This window comes from Glycine max, chromosome 13 (assembly GCF_000004515.6).
Source record: "Glycine max cultivar Williams 82 chromosome 13, Glycine_max_v4.0, whole genome shotgun sequence".
Classification (NCBI taxonomy): Eukaryota; Viridiplantae; Streptophyta; class Magnoliopsida; order Fabales; family Fabaceae; genus Glycine; species Glycine max.
Genome location: NC_038249.2, coordinates 29489892 through 29508961, shown reverse-complemented (window position 1 = coordinate 29508961; position 19070 = coordinate 29489892). Strand labels below are relative to the sequence as shown.

Sequence of the window (19070 nt, the reverse complement as noted above, 5' to 3'; positions counted from 1 at the left end):
AAAGTGCTTACAAAAAACATCCTCAATTGTTATTTTAAAAAGGTTTTTTAATATCTCATCGAAAGTATTACATATTGTTATTTTATTTTGTTAATTATTTATTTGTATTTTAAGTGTGGATTGTGGAGCCGAGCGTAAATAAATTATTTATTTATTTAATTTTCTATCCAGTTTCAAAGACCTTGTTCTGTTGTTATCATTCAGGCAAAACCTAACCACAGAGAATAACGTTGGTGAAAGAACGACGATGACGGACGCAGCGTCCGATTCACGAAACGATGCAGCCGTGCAAGCCACCAACGACGACGCTTCCGCCAGTAAATTGTACGCACACCTTCTTTTTTCATCATTATTAAGCCTTAAAGCTTTTTTTTTTTTTGTTTCACTGTATTTTGGATCATGCAATTTGGCTTGTTCCTAACCTCAACTATGATGTAGCCTACGCATTGTTTTTTTTTTTTAGCTTTTCAGCTTATTCTTTAATTTAATTTTTGTTTGCCCTGATTTTTTTTTTATTTTAAAATTTTAATGTGATTTTTTTAGGATTTTGCTCGTTGTGCACCATTGTAGAGATTAAGGATTAACATGCTTGAGTTGTTGGCGTTTTTTTTAAAATACTTTTTTCCTCCCCATTTTATTAGATTAGGAATAAAGTCTTGTTTGGATAAACTTCTCCATAAACACTACTTATGGGAGAAGAAAATAAGAAGACAAAATGAATTGAGCTTCTTTCGCAAGTTAAAATCAACTTATGTACCTTAATTTTTGGAGAAGTTAGATGATAATTTTTTTATAAAAGTTAAGTGCATAGGTTTATTTTAGCTTATGGGAGAAATTCAATTCATTTTACTTTCTTATTTTCTTCTTCTATAAGTGCTTATAGATTATTTATCCAAATAGGGCCTAGGTCTATCTAGAAACTGCAGTGTATGTTGACATGCGACATAGTGGTTATATACCCCTTTTTTTTAAGACAGTCCCTAAGTTTGAATCTGCAAATCCTCTTAAGCGGTTTTCTAAAGAGATTTCGTTTTTTTTTAGTGTATTATGGAAATGCTTCATTCTCTTAAGTGATGGCTTTGTCTTTTTTGGTCATTTACTCTCTTAAGTGATGGGAATTGCAAATCCTATTTTTTTGCTTCCTCTAAAAGTTTGTTTGTCAAGGGGTGATGCAATAGAAGAGTTGCATTTATACTTTTGAAGATGAATATTGCAGAAGGTTAAGTGAGATGGCCCCTATTGCATAAGCACTAATCAAGATGAATCTTGTCTCAGTACTGGAATCAGTGGAATGCCTTTTATGGCCATGGAAACTGGTTTTGGTTTTTGATGAAATGTTACAATGTATTGCATGTAAAGAGGATGTTATTTATTCATGACATGGTTTTGAGGAAACATTGGCTGGATAAATTACTTTCATTGGAGTGGCTGTGAAGTTTTATATTATGAAACAAATCCAATGAAACACTTAATTTCTCTGTTTATTAATTTGTTCAAATGCAATTTATGTTAAAACATTTACATTCTTTTATCTGTAACAGCTTGATTTAATTTTAAATGATATAATATTATGGTTACCAAATACATATGCAGTGTGTGTGTGTGTTGAGATGCCAAATGCCTTAGAAAGGAAATTTGATGTGTCTTCTTTTATTTTGTGTATTTGTGCCAAGTTAATCAAGATCAGTGTTACATGTTTTGCTTTTGCTAAAATCTCCAAAGATGGGTGTCATTTGTGACCCAAAACATTTCTATGAGCATTCCAGACTTAGACATAATAGTAATAAAAATAAGCACAGTAGCATATGTTGATGACACAATGATGGGAAAAACCTCTCATGGCTGCCAGTTGCAGAGTTGACAGAATAAGAGACAAGGTCGACCAAGTGAGAATACAAAGTTGTTGAGTAGAAGAAGATGAAAACCTTAGTACCTTACCTAATACCCCCAATTATATAAAATACAGTATCATTTAGCTTCTTTATTTTTTTCCTTTTTCCTTTTTACAAATATAGACATATAGTAGGCCTTAAGGTCTAATATTTTAAATTTGGCTAGCCCATTCATGCTGGAGAAGAAATAGCATAGAGTTTGAAACTTGCGTATAAATTTTTCTGTTTTAAAAATATATGTTAAAAAAACAGGGTAGAAAAAAATAATTGACAAAAAATGGATCTACCCAAACTGTATTTATTAGAAACAGAGAGAGAGAGAGAGAGAGAGAGGAACTAAAACTTGTGGAACTGAAAAATCTAATTTCATTCCCAGACAGTGTCTATTGCAATCTAGCTTTTATACTAGATTTAGGAGACTTGCAGAGCACGCTTCTAACAGTTAGCTGCCAGCTGTCACTTGACAACTGGACTACTAACTTCTACACTCTTAACTCACTTATCCTAGTACAGTACTCACATATTTTCACCACATAATGATATAGACTGTAGTTCATGCAAAACAATCTAACTTCAAATGAACTTTGATCATTATTATCAATCTGCTATTTTGATTAGGTCTATCCATCCTTTCTGTGTACTGGAAAAATTTCTCTCCCTCATCGCAAATCTTATAAACATCCATGTAACATTGGTTCCAATAATGTTGATATTATTCTTACTCATTTTAAGTCATAAATTTTCATCAGAGTTTCAAATGAATTATAGTTGTTATTCTTATATGATGAATATATTCTCTCCATAAACTGACTGTAGGTCATGTGTAAAAAAGGGATACATGAAAGATGATTATATTCATTTATTTGTGAGAAGGCCTGTGAGGAGATCTCCAATCATTAATCGTGGTAGGATTTAGCTTCTTTTAAAGAATTGACTTGTTTAAGTTCCTACCCTTCAACTTATTAGTTTATTAATGCATTTTTATTGTTTATGATTATGAAGGTTACTTTGCTCGTTGGGCTGCATTTCGGAAACTTCTCTATCAGTTTCTTGATGTTGAGAAAAAGACAGATGGAGATGCCCCAATTAAGAAGCAGATATTATCACTTGGAGCAGGCTTTGACACAACATATTTTCAGTTGCAGGTGCCTGGTTTTCCTTGTGAGTTGTACTGTGCAAGTTGTACTTAAATGTTAATCTGCTTCTGCCTTATAAACTATAGGTTAGCTATCCTTTTGGGGCCTTGCAGGTTAATTGAAGGCTTGAATTGAACTGATATTTGTTGATCTAATGCTTTTGCATTTAAATATTGGTGAAATTTTATTACGTTGTGTTTTAAAAGGACATGGAGACACTTTTATTTCATTGTTGTTAGTGCTCGTGCTAATTGCCTGCTGCTTTTGCAATCTCAGTCTTTAAGACTGAATATCATACTCTACTACACAAGACATAGACATTGTGAGAATGAATTATTTTGAAATTTGAGTTCTCATGCCACAAATGTGTTTTAGCTGAAAATCTTTTCTTTTATTTCTTTTTTCTTTTTCTATTCAATGTGGAATGTAACTTCCTTTTAGAACTGTGCGGGTTAGTTATACAAATGGATGAGGAAAAATATGAATGTAGATGAATAAATAATGTTAATTTGAATTACTTATTGGTGGAATATTGTAATACTGGTATATGTATGTTAGACTCTCTATGCCTTGTGAATTCTCCATGACTGGCACTTATGCTTTCCCTTCTGCTTTTGTTCTTCTCTTTGTTTTTCCAATGGACTGATGGCTCCAAAAATAGTTTGGATATGGTTGCTGATGTGCTGTTTTATAAGTGCTGCACATATGTAAAATGGTCTCATACTTTACCAAACTTTTGGTGAAATGATTATTTCAATTATTTTTTTTTTTGATCAGCAAAGATAAAACTATATATATATTAGAAAAGTACCAGAGGTACTAAATACAGAGATAGACACCATAAATATGGTTCCTCAATCAGGCAACATAAGACTGATTAGGAACCAAAATATGGGAAGAAAATACAAGTGATATGATCCCAAAAAACACCCCTACTACTGCAAAAAATGATGTTTGAAGTTACTGGACCATTGATTGAAATGAATAGTAAAATCCTTCTCCAAATTATGAAGCCAAGTCCACATTAAGAAAGTGGCATCTTCAACCAATTTGTTTCCATCAAAAGTCGCTCCAGAGAACAGAATTCGGTTTCGAAGCTGCCAAGTAGACCAAGTGATAGCCAACCACCAGTATTGCCACCTCCTATTCCTTCTACCATCTTCTTGCAAAAATGAGTACTGCATGAACAGCTGTTTTGTACTCAAAGGCATAGCACCTTTGAGATTTATCCAGGACATAGAGTCCCACCATAAAGGTTGGATCTTACTGCAGTGGATAAAAAGGTGGGATGCATCCTCCTCCATCCTTCCACAAAAGGGACAATTTAAATCAGGAATCTGCACTTGTCTAGCCTGCAAGTTTGACTTTGTAGGTAACCTATCCCTAAGGAGCCTCCAAGCAAAAACCGCTATCTTACTTGGAATCCTAATTTTCCATAACACCCGGAAACAATCCTCTAAATTCTCCTCTGCAACCCCTTCCCATAACACTTCATAAGCACTTTGAGTAGAGTAAATACTCGACTGATCTGCTGCCCACACCCACCTATCAGCCCCATGATTGAGAATAACTTGACCATCAACTTCAGATAGGAAAGTGATGGCCAAATCAACTTCACTATCAAACAGCGGTCTTCTCCAAATAAAACGCCACTCCCAAGAGGAGTTAATATGCTCCCCCACTTGACCAATTAGCTGCTGCTGCTGGGAAGAAATCAGATATAGCCTAGGATACTTTTCAGCTAGAGATTGATCATGACAAATCCATCTATCTTCCCAAAATTTTACCTTATCCCCCGCTTCTACCTTCCATTTGAATTGCTGTTGAAGACTTATACTATGGTGAGAGTGCTGAATTGCTCTTTTTAAATCCCTCCACCAAATGGACTGCGTGTTGGCTCTTCCTTCTTCAAGTAAACCTCTCCAACCCCCATATTTAGCCTCCAAAACTGCTACCCAAAGAGACCCTTGGTGCTGCATAAGGTTCCACATCCATTTACCAAGCAAGGCCAAATTAAAAGTCAGAATATCTTTGATGCCTAAACCCCCCTTGTGTTTAGGAAGACACACTTTCTCCCAAGCTATCCAGGCAATCTTCTTGCTGTCTTGACCCCCTCCCCAAAGAAAACTCCTTTGAAGCTTGATTAATCTGTTGATAACTGATTTTGGTACCCTGAAAAATGAAAAATAATAGATAGGAATAGAGGTAAGTACTGATTGGATAAGAGCCACTCTCCCCCCAAAAGAGATAAACCTCTGCTTCCACCTAGCTAGCCTTCTCTCACATTTTTGAATGATTGGTTCCCATACACGAGCTCGCCTCGGATTAGCCCCAATAGGTATGCCAAGATAGATAAAAGGAAGGACCAACTGACTACAGTTCAGATAACTAGCTGCCCTTTGCTTCCAAAGGTCATTCATTCCAAAAGCTCCAAAGCTACTCTTAGCAAAATTGATTTTTAAACCAGAAACCAATTCAAAAGTTCTAAGAATAGCTTTAATAGCTTTCAGATTATCCAAAGAGGCCTCCCCAAAAAAAATAGTGTCATCCGCATATTGCAAAAGGCTAATGGACACATCACTGCCTGAAATATTAAAGCCTTTGAACATGTTATTCTCCACAGCTGACCTCATCAAGCCATTCAATGCTTCAGCAACCACATTAAATAAAAATGGAGCAAGAGGGTCTCCTTGTCTAAGACCTCTTTGGGGTAAGAATTCCGATGTGGGGCTGCCATTTATGAGGACCGAAATAGAGGCAGATTTCAAACAGCCCTCCATCCAACTTATCCATTTAGAGTTAAAACCTGTTCTGCTTAACATATAAAACAAAAACTCCCATGATACCGAATCGTAAGCCTTCTCAAAATCAACTTTGAAGATGCAACAAGGTTTGGAACTCCTTTTAGCTTCATCAATCACTTCGTTAGCTATAAGAACACTTTGGAGGAGATGTCTTCCTTCAATAAATGCAGCTTGCGCTTCATTAATAATAGTAGGCAGCACTTTCTTCAATCTCTTAGCCAAAATCTTTGCCACGATCTTGTACATACAGCCTATAAGAGATATAGGTCTGTAATCATTCAAATAGAGCGGGTCAGCCACCTTAGGAATTAGGGCTAGGAAGGATGCATTACAACCCCTAGGGAAGACCCCGTTGACGTGAAATTCATCTAAAAACCTAAGGACATCAGGTTTAATCAGCTGCCAAAAAAACTTGATGAATTTGAAATTAAGTCCATCAGGACCCGGACTCTTGTCACTACCGCAATCCCAAACTGCCGACCTCACTTCCTCCTCCAAAAAAGGTGCCACTAGCAAGCAGTTCTGATGATGGGTAATAGATGGAAAATGAATGCCATCCAATTTAGGCCTGTGCAGATCTGATTCTCTGAATCTTTGAGAGAAATAAGCCTTAGCTTCCTCCTTCACTTTAAGAGGTTCAGTTGACCAAGCGCCATCCACCATAACCCCTTTTAGAGAGTTTCTGCTCCGATTTGCATTTATCAACATATGGAAAAATTTGGAATTGCAATCTCCCTCCTTAATCCACCTTGACCTTGATTTTTGTCTCAAAATAGACTCATGAGCTTGGGCTGCTATCCAAAGCTGTTCCTGCAGCTTCTTCCTTTGCTGAACTTCATGATGAGATAGCTGCCTTTGATTTGTGTCTTCCTCCAGCTTATACAATTCAGATTCAATCTTTTTGACCTTTGTGAGAGTATCTCCAAAGTGATCTCTATTCCATCTCTTCAAGCTGGTTTTTAAATTCTTTATTTTCTGTTTAAGGATATAACCTCCCCACCCTGGTTGTTGGAAGGATGTCCAGCTGTGACGGACAGTTTCTTTGAAGGATCTATCAAGAAGCCAACAGTCCATTATCCGGAAAGGTTTGGGGCCCCAATCAATCTCATTAGAACGAAGGACAATTGGGCAGTGATCCGAAAAGTTCCTTGCGAGAGCAGTTTGAATGCTGTTAGGCCATTTTTCAAGCCATTCATGAGATATAAGAAACCTATCAAGTCTGCTTCTAGAGGCACCATTAGGTCTATACCACGTAAAATTTCTACCAAGCCACGGAACCTCCAAAACCTCCAAATCCTCTATCCATTCATTAAATTCTGTAGATGAGCTGTCCTCAGCCAAGCTATGGCCAGATGTAAACCTTTCATCAGGCCTTCTAATGGAATTAAAATCCCCCAAAATACACCATAACCCTCCAACCAATGCCTGTCTCAATTGTTTTACAGAATCCCACAGGATTCTTTTCCTATTTATATCACAAGGTGAATAAATAGTGACGATTGTGACTAGTTGAGCTTCTTGAACCCATTCTCCCGTCAATAAAATAAAACCAGGACCACTGATTTTCCGTTGCAACCTAAAGGAATTTTCACCCCATAAACAGAGAATGCCACCTGCTGAACTTATAGCTGGAAGGAATTCCCAATTTACCTCTGCATGACCCCATAAAGCCTGACACAAGGCTTTGTCCACCACCTCTTTCTTAGTCTCTTGAAGACATAGCATGTCCACGCCCTCCATCTTTACTAATCTTCTGATAGCGCCCCACTTCACACCCCTCCCAAGGCCTCTAACATTATATGAAATTATTTTCATTAATGTCAGCTGTTGTCTCCCTGCTAATAGCTTCTGCCCTGTCTCTCTCCTCCATATGTTGAAACTTTTGAATAATAATCTCCTTGCTTCCCTCTCCCGTGAGGCCCAATTGCTTGGCCATGCTCCACATCTGAAAAGCATCCGGATTACCTGTTTTCTCAGGGTCAATAGTTGCCTCTTTGATTCCATTAGTAAGCTGTGGCTGGAGTGAAATTTCAAGGTTGTCATTGACTGGCTCCCTTTGAAGTGACAAGAGCTGAGTGTTTGGAGGTTGTGAGAGTCTTTCCTTTGTTTCATCACCTGAGCCCGATGGGATAAGGCCCATAAATGGTTTCTTCTTGCACCTTCTATGCCTGGAATATACCTGGCAAATATTTGCACCCCCCCTGCTTTTGGGTTAAGGCCCAAATTGGATCTTTTATCCTTGGGGGTAAAACTGGAATTCTGATGATTAAGTGTTGCACGTGTTTCCTCTCCAGCATAAAGGGCCTCCACCTCCTTGTGTTTACCTATGCCCCGTGTCATGGTCATATCATGAGCCTTCTCCACGTCACCCCCTACTTCAATATCCAGCTTTTGATTCATTTCCAATCCACTGGACTCACCATGTTCTTCGTTACCAAAATGGTGATATGACTGAAAAGCATCTCCTCTGTTAAGCAAAGTTACCTGCTGCATGGCCCCTTTTTTTTCAATATCGTGAGTATCATTGGTGTCCGGGACCTGCAAGAAATTCAAATTTGGTCCGTGCGTGATTGTCCGCTGGTCTCCACCTACAGCCCGACAAACATTGTCCAGCGGGTAACCTGTAAAAGCTTGACCAGTGGGTAAGGGGAGAGACTGTCGGACTTCAGGTCCGACTTCGGTCTCGGCGACGATGCCGTGATGGGCGATGTGCAAATCCGAGACCGGCAGATGTTGCGGTTGCTGCTCCCCATTGTGATCTGCGCCGTCGACGGCCATTGTGCTAGGACGACCGTTGCATGATTCCGTTTCCGGCACAAATGACTCGTTATCCCCTATACCCTAGTTGGTGAAAGATGAGCTGTCGAGGAAGCTGTCATCGGAGTTAAGCTCCTCCGATGACCCACGCGCGTTTCTCCCTCTCCGACAACGATCTTGGCATCCACCGCAGCACTCCTCAGCAATCTGGACCATGAACTGCTCTTCTCCAATCTGCACCTCCACCGTATGTTGAATTAAAGGCCTCCTTGTAGTCTTAACGAGGACCCTTGCTCTGTCCAATCTCCTCTTCTCCTCCACTGAGTCATCCAAATCCACCAATTCGCCCACGTCCGCAACAATTTGACTGATAAAATTCTGGTTCCACGCTTGAATAGGAATCCCCCAACATTGAATCCATGTAAGTCGACATCCTACTCGTAAACGAGGATTCCACCTTGAAATGGAAGAAAGCACACTTGACCCCCCTGTTGTTCCGCCATTGATGAGATTGTCCGCGTCGTCATCAGTGAGACCCAAAAACAACACTTTATCATCACCCAAATATCTGGGGATCGCCTCCAGTCCAAGCCCCCAACGAAACTCGTCTTCCAATCGTTCAAACAAAGCCGGATTTTTAAGGCGGCCTACCCATGCATCCTTTAACCATAGCGTGTCTTCTGACTCCACTTGAAGGTGAATCTTGGTTAATGAAGATATGTCATTGATGATGTTGGTTTCTGTCCTCTGATTTTCTGGCCTTCTTATGTTTCTTTTCAGCGCCTCAACATATGATGAAGGCTTAACATGTTGACGTCAAAGCTCCTCATCCTTGTTACTGTCTGGGCCGTGCCGTTTTTGGAGCGCCGTCATTGTCTCCCTCTGCGACACCCTGCCGTACTTTGGGAGATTGACGAACAGTTTCAACCCCCCTATAACCAAGCTGTCGAGCTGTTTCGCCAGGTAGGGGATATCATGAACCCCTTTGAACCTAACAAAACCGTATCTTCGTCCCGAGGAGTTACGTCTTTTGGGAATGAAGATTTCTCTAACATCCCCCCATTTTTTGAAATGATACCAGAGTTCTTTCTCTGTGACATCTTCAGCGAAGCGAGAAAAGTAGAAGGATGTGATATCCTTGTGGTCTCTCCAGTTAGTCACCAAATTAGAAAGCTTAGACCTTCCCCTGTTTCCGACATAGCGCCGTCGGGAAACCTCTCCGAGGCTCGCTCTGTCTCTCCGTGCTCTCCTATCTCTCAGACTGTCTCTCCCCCACCCAGTGTTTCTCTCTCTACACTCTCTTTCTCTACCTCTCTCTCTCTCTCTGCCTTTCATCTCTCACTTATGATATAGTAATATGTGTGCAAAACATACTTTATTCATAAGCTTAAACTTAATCTGTTGTATAAGTAGTGTAAAGCTTCTCTGTTTCCTATTATTTTTAATAACTTTGTTGTTTAGATTAGAGTTATTGTTGCCTGGTACGAAGAAGAATGTTTTCTTCTTTCAGCAATGCTCATCAAAGATGCAAAAATATATGTGTGCAGCTTCTGCTTGAATCCTTAGGCTGTTTCTTATAGCCTCCATGTGACTCTGGATGTGGATGGAAATTGTGAAACTTTGTACTTTGTTACTCATTACCATTAGTTCCATTTTTTCCTATCAACCTTTAACTTAGCTTCACTAAACTTGTGTTGTGCTGATTTACAGTTGTAATTTGCAAAATATTTTCTTTGCAGGATGAGGGGAAAACACCATATATGTATGTGGAAGTGGATTTTAAGGAGGTAGAAACTTGAATACCTTTCAAATTTTTAGTTGCAATGCAACCTATATTTCTTGTTGTTTATGGGTTCTGAGTGGGATTGGTCATAGGTATATTGTCTAGAAACTCATGCATGTATACTATCTCTTTTGACTAAATCTATATCGAATTGCAAAATGAAGAGAGATTAAGCTTTATAATTTATATATTTTTTAAACTGTAAGTTTTTAACTGTCATTATTTGTATAGAAATGTAAACCTCTATTGTATTTGTAATCAAGGTAACTAGTAAAAAGGCAGCTCTTATTGAGAATTACAGTCAATTGAGGAATAAACTTGGTGAAATTGCAACCATATCAAGAGGTAAGCAATGCTGAATATGATACTTTATATGGATGGGGCAAGCTCTGATGATTTTTATTATCTTATTATGGTGATGTCCTTTTTTTTTGTGGTAGCACATGGTGTTCAACTACCAATTTAAAAAATTCACACCCTTAAAAGTTTTCAAACCCTAGACATTTAATCCTTCTAGTCTTGTAACCATTTCCTCTCACCAATTCTTCAAACAAACAGATGAAAGGAAAATGCATATAATGATACCAAGAGGGATGGTGATATTTTAGAGGATAGTTTAGTTTCTTAAAAGGTGGAATGAAATATTTATAAATTCCTAAAGCATTTTATTTAATGATTGTTCATTATAATTGAAAATGCCTGAATTATCAGTGAGGAAAGCTGGAACTGGGTCTAGACCCATAAAGTAATCTGTCAGATTAAAATTAGATAAAAATAAAGGTCAAGATAGTATAGTCTATATCCCTTCAAATCTCTATGTTAAGAGTAAAACATATGCATGGATGAACCAAAAGCTCTGATCCAGAAGGTTAGAGCAACTTTGATTCAGCCACCAAGCTTAATCTTAGAGAACTACGAGCATCTAAGAACTGACTTGTAGCATTTGAGTTGGGGATATAGTCAATATGATCTTTTCATTGTGAGTTTTGGAACCATCAATGCTGAAAGATAGAATTCATGATTACCAGTTTACCACTAATCTGAACTGATACTTGTATGTGTCATTCTCTGCCAGAGAAAGGAGAAGTGGTCAGTGCTCACTATAAGCTAGTCCCTGCAGATTTGCGTGATATACAACAATTAAATAATATTATATCTGTTGCTGGTATGGACCCAAGGTATGTATGGGCAGTTAGCTCTGTATCCGCTTCTCTGTCTGTCTGTCTCTCTCTCCCTCTCTCTTGTACAGTTGTGAAATTCTGTTACTATTCCAATATAATTGATAATTTGTTTGCAGGTATCATCCCTTTCTAGGAAAAGAATAATGAAGTTCTTAGAATCTGAAAGTTTTAAATAAAGGGTTATAAAGACTGCTGTGCTGATATCATATCTTGTGCTTCTTCTGTACTTTCTCTTTAATGAATTATGCTATAAATTTTTATGAAAGACAATGCTTCTGAGTTTAATAATTGGAAAGCAATATTGTATTTCATCATATGACTTACAATTATACAACTTCGGGACATTTCTAAATGTCTTTGCCAATTGCATTGTTATAAATAATAATTTGTTAGAAGTTGCCAGCATCTGTTGGGGAAATGATAAATATAAATACAAAAAGATCATAGAATCCAAAGTTTTAAAATTGAAAATGATTTTGAAGATAATGCCTGAGTTTTATAATTGGAAAGCAATGTTGTGTCCCTTCATACATCTTACAATTATATATTTGAGAAAATGGCAGGAAGAAACGAAATTCAGCCATAAAAATTCTTAACTTTCACTTTCTTTTTATATTTTTGTGCTGACTTGTAGTTCTTATTTTTTCTATGCTGGTGGATTTGATGCTAAAGACACTCATGCTGGGGGATTTGATGCTAATTTAGTAATTTCTTGTTGGTTATTCTTTAGCTATTTTACATTTTTTTTTGTGTCTGCATGTGTATTTTAGTTTTTTTTTGCTCTGCAAAAATGTGTTTTTTAGTTTAATTTGAGTTTAGTTAATACTCACATTTTTCACGATCAAGGAATGATAAATTGATTTATTCTGATATTGTTATCAGTCTGCCGACTTTTATAATTTCAGAATGTGTTCTGATCTACTTGGATCCAGATTCAAGTCGTGCGGTTGTTGGTTGGGCTTCACAAGCATTTTCGACAGCAATATTTTTTCTTTATGAGCAGGTAACAGCCTTCATAATTTCATATTCTATTACTACTACTACTTTCATGGAAATAAAGTAGTATCTTTTTTGAATTATATGGTACTTTCTTAACAGATCCTCCCAGATGATGCTTTTGGGCAGCAGATGATAAGAAATTTGGAGGTAAGGATTTGAAAGTTTTGTTCTATTCATAGTTTTCAGGTTACAATTGATTAATTTCAGATTACCTGGACATGTCTGATCTCAAGTGGAATTTCTTTTCGCTGTCTAACAATACATATGTACTTTGCATTTTTTCCCCTCTAATTGCTGTGCCGTGCCTTTGTTTTTGTTCATTATCCTACTTTTGTTGTACTTATAAGGTTGTAGTTAGCATTATCAAGCTGGAGCCCTAAAGAGATGAGCTTTATCTGCAATGTCTGAGATTCAAGCCCCAAAGCATATATATATATTACTCTTTGCTGACCAAAAAAAAAAAAAAAGCATACTTGTGAGAAAGAATGACCTTAGAACCTCAGGCGAGGATTAGTCATCTTACCCAAACTTGAGACAAGATATTTTAGGGATAATTCTTGAGTGTCTAAAACTGAACACTCAACTTTAGGTATACATATGTGAAAAGTTTAGTACAAGCTGGCCCTATGGACAGATGAGTACGGTAGAGAAACAAAAGCACAAAATACAATACAACTTTTCTCAACATAAAATAATATAAAAGCTACATATATAATTCTAACGTTCCCCCTCAAGCTGGAGCATATAAATTGTATGCTCCAAGCTTTAAACATATGAACTGGATCCGAGGTCCTCTCAAAGATTTGGTCAAAATATCTGCAAGTTGATCATTTGAGCTGACAAATTCAGTATTGATCTCCTTGGATAACAGTTTCTCCCTAACAAAGTGGCAGTCAATCTCTATATGTTTGGTTCTTTCATGAAACACTGGATTGGAAGCAATTTGTAGAGCTGTCTGGTTGTCACAATACAACTTCATTTGTTTGACCTCACAAAACTGCAACTCTTGAAGAAGTTGTTTGATCCAAACTAACTCACAAGTAGTCGTGGTCATGGCCCTATATTCTGCTTCTGCATTGGATCGAGCAACAATGTTTTGTTTCTTGCTCTTCCAAGAGATAATATTGCCTCCAATGAATACAAAATATCCAGTGGTGGACCTTTTGTCTATGGGGCCTCCAGCCCAATCAACATCACAATACCCAGAAATTTGGGTATTTCCTTTGTCCTCATATAACAATCCTTGTCCCGGAGCCTTTTTAATATACCTGAGAATGTGAATCACAACCTTCCAGTGATCAACATGAGGAGCCTGCATGAACTTACTATTCACACTAACTGCAAAGGAGATGTCAGGTCTTGTAATTGTGAGATAAATGAGCTTTCCAACTAGTCTTCTATATCTTTCTGGAATGTTACAAAACAATTTAAGGGCTTGGTTAACTGACTTAAAGAGATCAAATTAAAGGGACAATTAGGGACAAAAAGAACAGATTCCAAGTTTAGGGCAGGAGCAGTGATATTTGCCCAACACCTTTAGAAGCTACCTTAGTACCATTGGCTAAGGTTATAAGATGAGGAAACTTTGCAGAAGACAAAGAGGAAAATAAAGAGGCATTACCAGAAATATGATTTGAAGCACCTGAATCAATTATCCATGGACCTTGACCAATGATTGAGAAGCACAAGCTGTTGAAACACTCGACATTGTACATAATTGAGCTTGGCTGCTGGACTTCAACCTCTTGATATTCTTCATCAGAAAAACTTGATTTATATTTTTTAAATTTAGACAGACTAGTGCTTGTTATAGTCATTTTAAGAAAACAGAGACATTCAAATCAGAACCACCATCTCCTCTAGAGTTGTGTGAAAGCTCAACCCTCCAACCATTCTTGCCATCCAATTCACGAATAGCATTAGTGCATCTATGTGGTCATCAAAGTCAATGAAGGCATAACCCGGTGGTCTGCGAGCACCCCAAACACTTCGAATGACTCCGAAAACACTGAATTTGTCTTTGAGATCTCTCTCGGTAACTCGTGAATCCAAGTTACCAACATACATGTGAGACATCCTTTTTGAAGAACCTGAAGTGATGCAGAGAAGAGGACAGAAAACTGAGCTCCAGAAACTCAGCTAACCAAACAGCCCTTGTATAAGCACAGAAAACTGAGACCACTATCCAAACAACAACGAAATGACGATCCGAGGACTGAAACAAAACCGAATTGAGCTGACGATCATAGCTGTGGCGTTGCGGTGAAGCTCTGGTGGCCAGAGACCAGCGCGTGGGACGCACATGCCCGACGGAGATGCAGGGAAACGTGGTGCATGACGACGTTTCGGATTTTGAAATCTCGTGGGTTTGGTTGTGTTTGGTGAGGTGAACCAGATATAGTGGTCACTGGAAAGTATGACAGCGGCTGGTGGCGGCGACGGTGGCCGGAGATGACAAACGACAGTGGAGTATAGACAGAGTGGGATCGAACCATGCTCCGATACCAACTTGAGACAAGATATTTTAGGGATAATTCTCTACTGTCAAACTGAACACTCAGCTTTAGGTTTACATATATGAAGAGTTTTGTACAAGCTGTCCCTATGCACAGATGAGTACAGTAGAGAAACAAAAGCATAAATTACAATACAACTTTTCTCAACATAAAATAATATAAAAGCTACATATATAATTCTAACACCCAAAACAGGATAGGCAATTGCTCACTATAGCATTAGAGTGTTCTTCTGTCTCAGGCCACAACAAACTGTTCATCATGTAACAACAGGTTTTGTGTCCTGGTTTTCACGCCTGTGGTTGTGGATGGTAACTATCTTGATAAATCATGTCCCTATTCCGTATATGAGTAAAAACCCATATTTGCTCCCATTTTTTAGATTTTTTAACCCAATATTTTGGATTATTTTCATGATTTCTCCTTTTTTCATCTGAAACACTAGGGTTTCTGTTTTGATGCAAAATACAGTGAGTCAGTGACTTCTGTTTCTATGTAAACTTACCCACTTTAGTTGCTTTCCAGTGACCTAGTGCTCACCTAGTCACCTGCATTCAGGTCCCTGCCCTTCCTTTGGTCTATTCATGCATCCCAGCTTGATCTGTGTTCATGAATCACAGATTACATGTTTCTGATCCCCCATCCCTAGTATTCTCTATTCTCACTTCCCAGTTCATATTCTCCTGATTTTGATCAAATCTATTCTATTTTCATTCCCTATTAATTCACAATCTTCCTTTTATGGACTTCTTTCCCGTGTTTTTCCCCCCTATTTTTCCCTATTAACTAGGACAGGTCTTCATTTTATGGACTCCATTTCTGATTAAGGAAAAGCTTGTATTTAATTTGATTGCTTTAAGCCTGACTGCTAGGCTTAAACATATTTAAGATTTGGTGCTGTATTGCCCCCCTTATTTAAGATTTTTTGTTATTGCCATGTTAATTATTGCCTTTTTAAGATTTTTTGGTGATTATGTGTTGAGATTATGACTTTTGATTATTAATTATAAAAATATCTTTAATGTGTATAAAACCATAATATGATTTTTCTTTCCTGTTTTGCATCAGTCTCGAGGTTGTGCTCTGTTGGGTATTTATGATACACCAACTTTACATGAAAAGGAAAAGTTATTTCTGGACCAAGGATGGCAGGTATATTTGTAACTTTTTCTAGAAAATATATCTTTGGTGTTTCTTTTTTGTGGATTTGTGATTGATATCTGACATCTGACATATGATTTGATTTCCATTTCCGGAAACTTTCCAAATGATGATAAAGGGAGTTATTTAGGCATGAATAGACTGAGAACACAGTAGACTAAACTATAAATAGTTATCAATCTGCAATTCTTCTATTCAAAATAGGACGGAAAATTGTCATTTAGAGATTTGATAATTTATATTAATTTTTGTCATCTTAGCTATTAGTTATCTTAATTAAGTATTATCTATATCTTAGTTGAGCACAATTATGGCTGAAAATTCTCATTCAGTGACAACTTATGCTCTAGGAGGACCTCTACCTACACTAAGCAAATTCTAGTGGATAAAAAAGTATCAACTTATCTTTTTTGCACTTATTAGAGATTATCTTCTCTGAATTCCTTACGAGGGAGGGTTGTGATAATGATTGGGGAGAGGGATTAAAGGCTGAGGTGAAGAAAAATGGGCTTGGCAGATATTTGATCTTGGGATCAAGTAGCGCTCCCAGAGGGACTTGGTGCCACTTAGCTACCATTTCTATTCTCTTGATGTGATGGATAATGGATTACATATTGAAACGATCATATTTGAAACACATTTTCAGGGTTATTACCTGTTTATGAAATTTCACTTTTTCCTCGTTTCATTTTTATGAATCATCATGTAGTCTTAATGTGCATTTATTGTATCACCAACATTAATATTCTTATGCTATTTGTTTTTTGTGGGTATCAGAAATCTGTTGCATGGGACATGCTGAGAATTTATAACGATTTTATTGATGCTCCGGAAAGACACAGGTATTCTGTTGAATCATACCTGTGTATTAAATTTACAAACACTTACGTGTTCATTGATGAAATTCTAGAGATTTAGGTAGAGAAAGAAGAGAGATAGAAGAGACCATGAATATGAATAACATTCTCTTATTTATATTGGTGGGATACAATATAGTACAAAACGTAAAGCTCTAACCCTTATTTATACTTATTCTATGCTCGTAATTTCCAATCCTAATTAAATAAGGAAATATAATGATATATAGAAACCACTCATAAGTGATCATCTAAGATCATCTAAGATACTCCAAATTTCATGAGGTGGAAAGGGTGGTGGTCCTCCATTAGCTTTGCCTGAGGAGCATCTGTTGTAGTTGCTTTTTCTTGATGCTTCCATTTCTTGGCTTCTTTTTTACGGAGATCCTTTGCCTGGCTTTTTATTCTTATAAAGATTTTAACCTTATTATGTTCTACCAATATCATATGACGGTCTAATGATGAAACTATTTGATTTCTATTAGATACTAATTACTAAAGTATATATCTTCATGCGACAGGCTGTTGCTTTTGCTCTCTTTTTCTACTCTGCTTGGTAGTTTGTTGCTTTTGTAAATTATGTCAAAATAAACTAATTTTTGATACTTTACCGTTAGGATTGAACGCCTGGAATTGTTTGATGAATTTGAAGAGTGGTACATGATGCAGGTGAGTCCATTTTTTTTATTCATGTTAGGTGCTATAAAAAGTGTCTGAATTCTGTTCTATAGATTTTGCTGGGACTTTGAAGGGTGGGCATAAGCCAGAGTTGATTTGCTCTCATTTGATGTGGGGGTGTGAGTTGCAGTTGTCCTTGTTTCTTCTATTTAGGAATCAATGAAAAATAAAAATGAAATTTATGATGTAATCATTGTCCCAGTTTAATGCCAGCAATTGGTGACATGACCCACAAATCAACATGGTTTGTTAGCAATAGTGAAGAGTTCCTCTTTTATTTCTTTCACTGCTATACTATCTGAATTTTCTTTCTATACTACTGATTTCAGGAGCACTACTGTGTGGCTTATGCAATCAATGATGGCATGGTAAGATCTTGATCATTTTTGTCCTGTCATGTATAGCAAATTGGTAGAGGCAACTTAAGTGATGCAGGGTCTGGTTTGGCTTATGCAATCAATAGTGGATACGCATTTATTGTCTGGTTTCCTTTCATGATGCAGGGTCTTTTTGGTGATTTTGGTTTTGTTAATGACAACAATGTGCTTCCTTCATGATGAAGCACTAGGATACACTCCCATAGCATATATTTATGTTATATTTATCTTCCCAATTACTATCTGTGGTTGTAAGTGGTAACTGTTAATACAGAAAGCACGTGCCAGCTCACTCTTGTTGAGGATGCCTGGTAAAAAAAGGTTTTCGGAAACTTGTTAGATATTGTATCCGAATTTAGCCAAATGATTGTAGATGTTGTATTAAGAGATTACTTTAATTATTGATTATAGATTATTTTTTATATCAGAATTTCTGTTGGATTATTTTTAGAATTTATATTAATAATCGACTATAGATGTAATGAATTTTGTTATAAATAAGTTTTATGTTTAAATGTTAGGTGAAAAGTGGTCTGAAGATAATATTTTGTTTGGATCGATAAAATAATTAATTTTTATATAAGAAAATTACAAAAAAGGGTATGGATTTATTTGCTGTAATTGATTTTAAGAAGATAGTTTCAACTGTAAAAAGTAACTGAGGTCATACTCAATTAAATTGTATTAAATAATAAAAATCAAGAGCATAAGCATATATAAAGGTTAATTTGTAGTTATAAGAATATTTGACTAAATAGAAGCTGAGAAGATAATAAAGTTCCTGATTCCTTAACGAAAGTAAAAAAATATTGCAAATAACATTTCAAAATTAGATATATTCAATATTGAAAGGCGGAATTGATGTACTTGGACAAATCTGGACACCCATATTTAGAAGTAGGTAAGTTCAGAATAATTTTGGTTCTGTT

General features: G+C 36.9%; 1 protein-coding gene across 1 annotated transcript; it reads left to right on the top strand.

Annotated features, from left to right (window-relative positions):
• Nucleotides 1-141: 141 nt before the first annotated feature.
• LOC100801193 (leucine carboxyl methyltransferase 1 homolog) lies at nt 142-18568 on the top strand. The gene is made up of 13 exons (XM_003542738.4): nt 142-324; nt 2709-2797; nt 2895-3037; nt 10329-10376; nt 10636-10717; nt 11448-11550; nt 12436-12556; nt 12652-12699; nt 16137-16220; nt 17007-17071; nt 17704-17755; nt 18094-18132; nt 18268-18568. The coding sequence occupies exons 1-13, from the start codon at nt 248-250 to the stop codon at nt 18319-18321; spliced, it is 1005 nt and encodes a 334-aa protein (XP_003542786.1). The 5' UTR covers nt 142-247; the 3' UTR covers nt 18322-18568.
• Nucleotides 18569-19070: the final 502 nt, after the last annotated feature.

What these genes read in the sequence shown, in the direction of transcription:
- LOC100801193 (XM_003542738.4), top strand. Translation starts at nt 248, where the DNA reads ATGACGGACGCAGCGTCCGATTCACGAAACGATGCAGCCGTGCAAGCC. An exon ending in AATTGCAACCATATCAAGAG is followed by an intron (nt 10,718 to 11,447) that starts GTAAGCAATGCT and finishes ATTCTCTGCCAG; the next exon opens with AGAAAGGAGAAGTGGTCAGT. An exon ending in GATGCTCCGGAAAGACACAG is followed by an intron (nt 17,072 to 17,703) that starts GTATTCTGTTGA and finishes CTTTACCGTTAG; the next exon opens with GATTGAACGCCTGGAATTGT.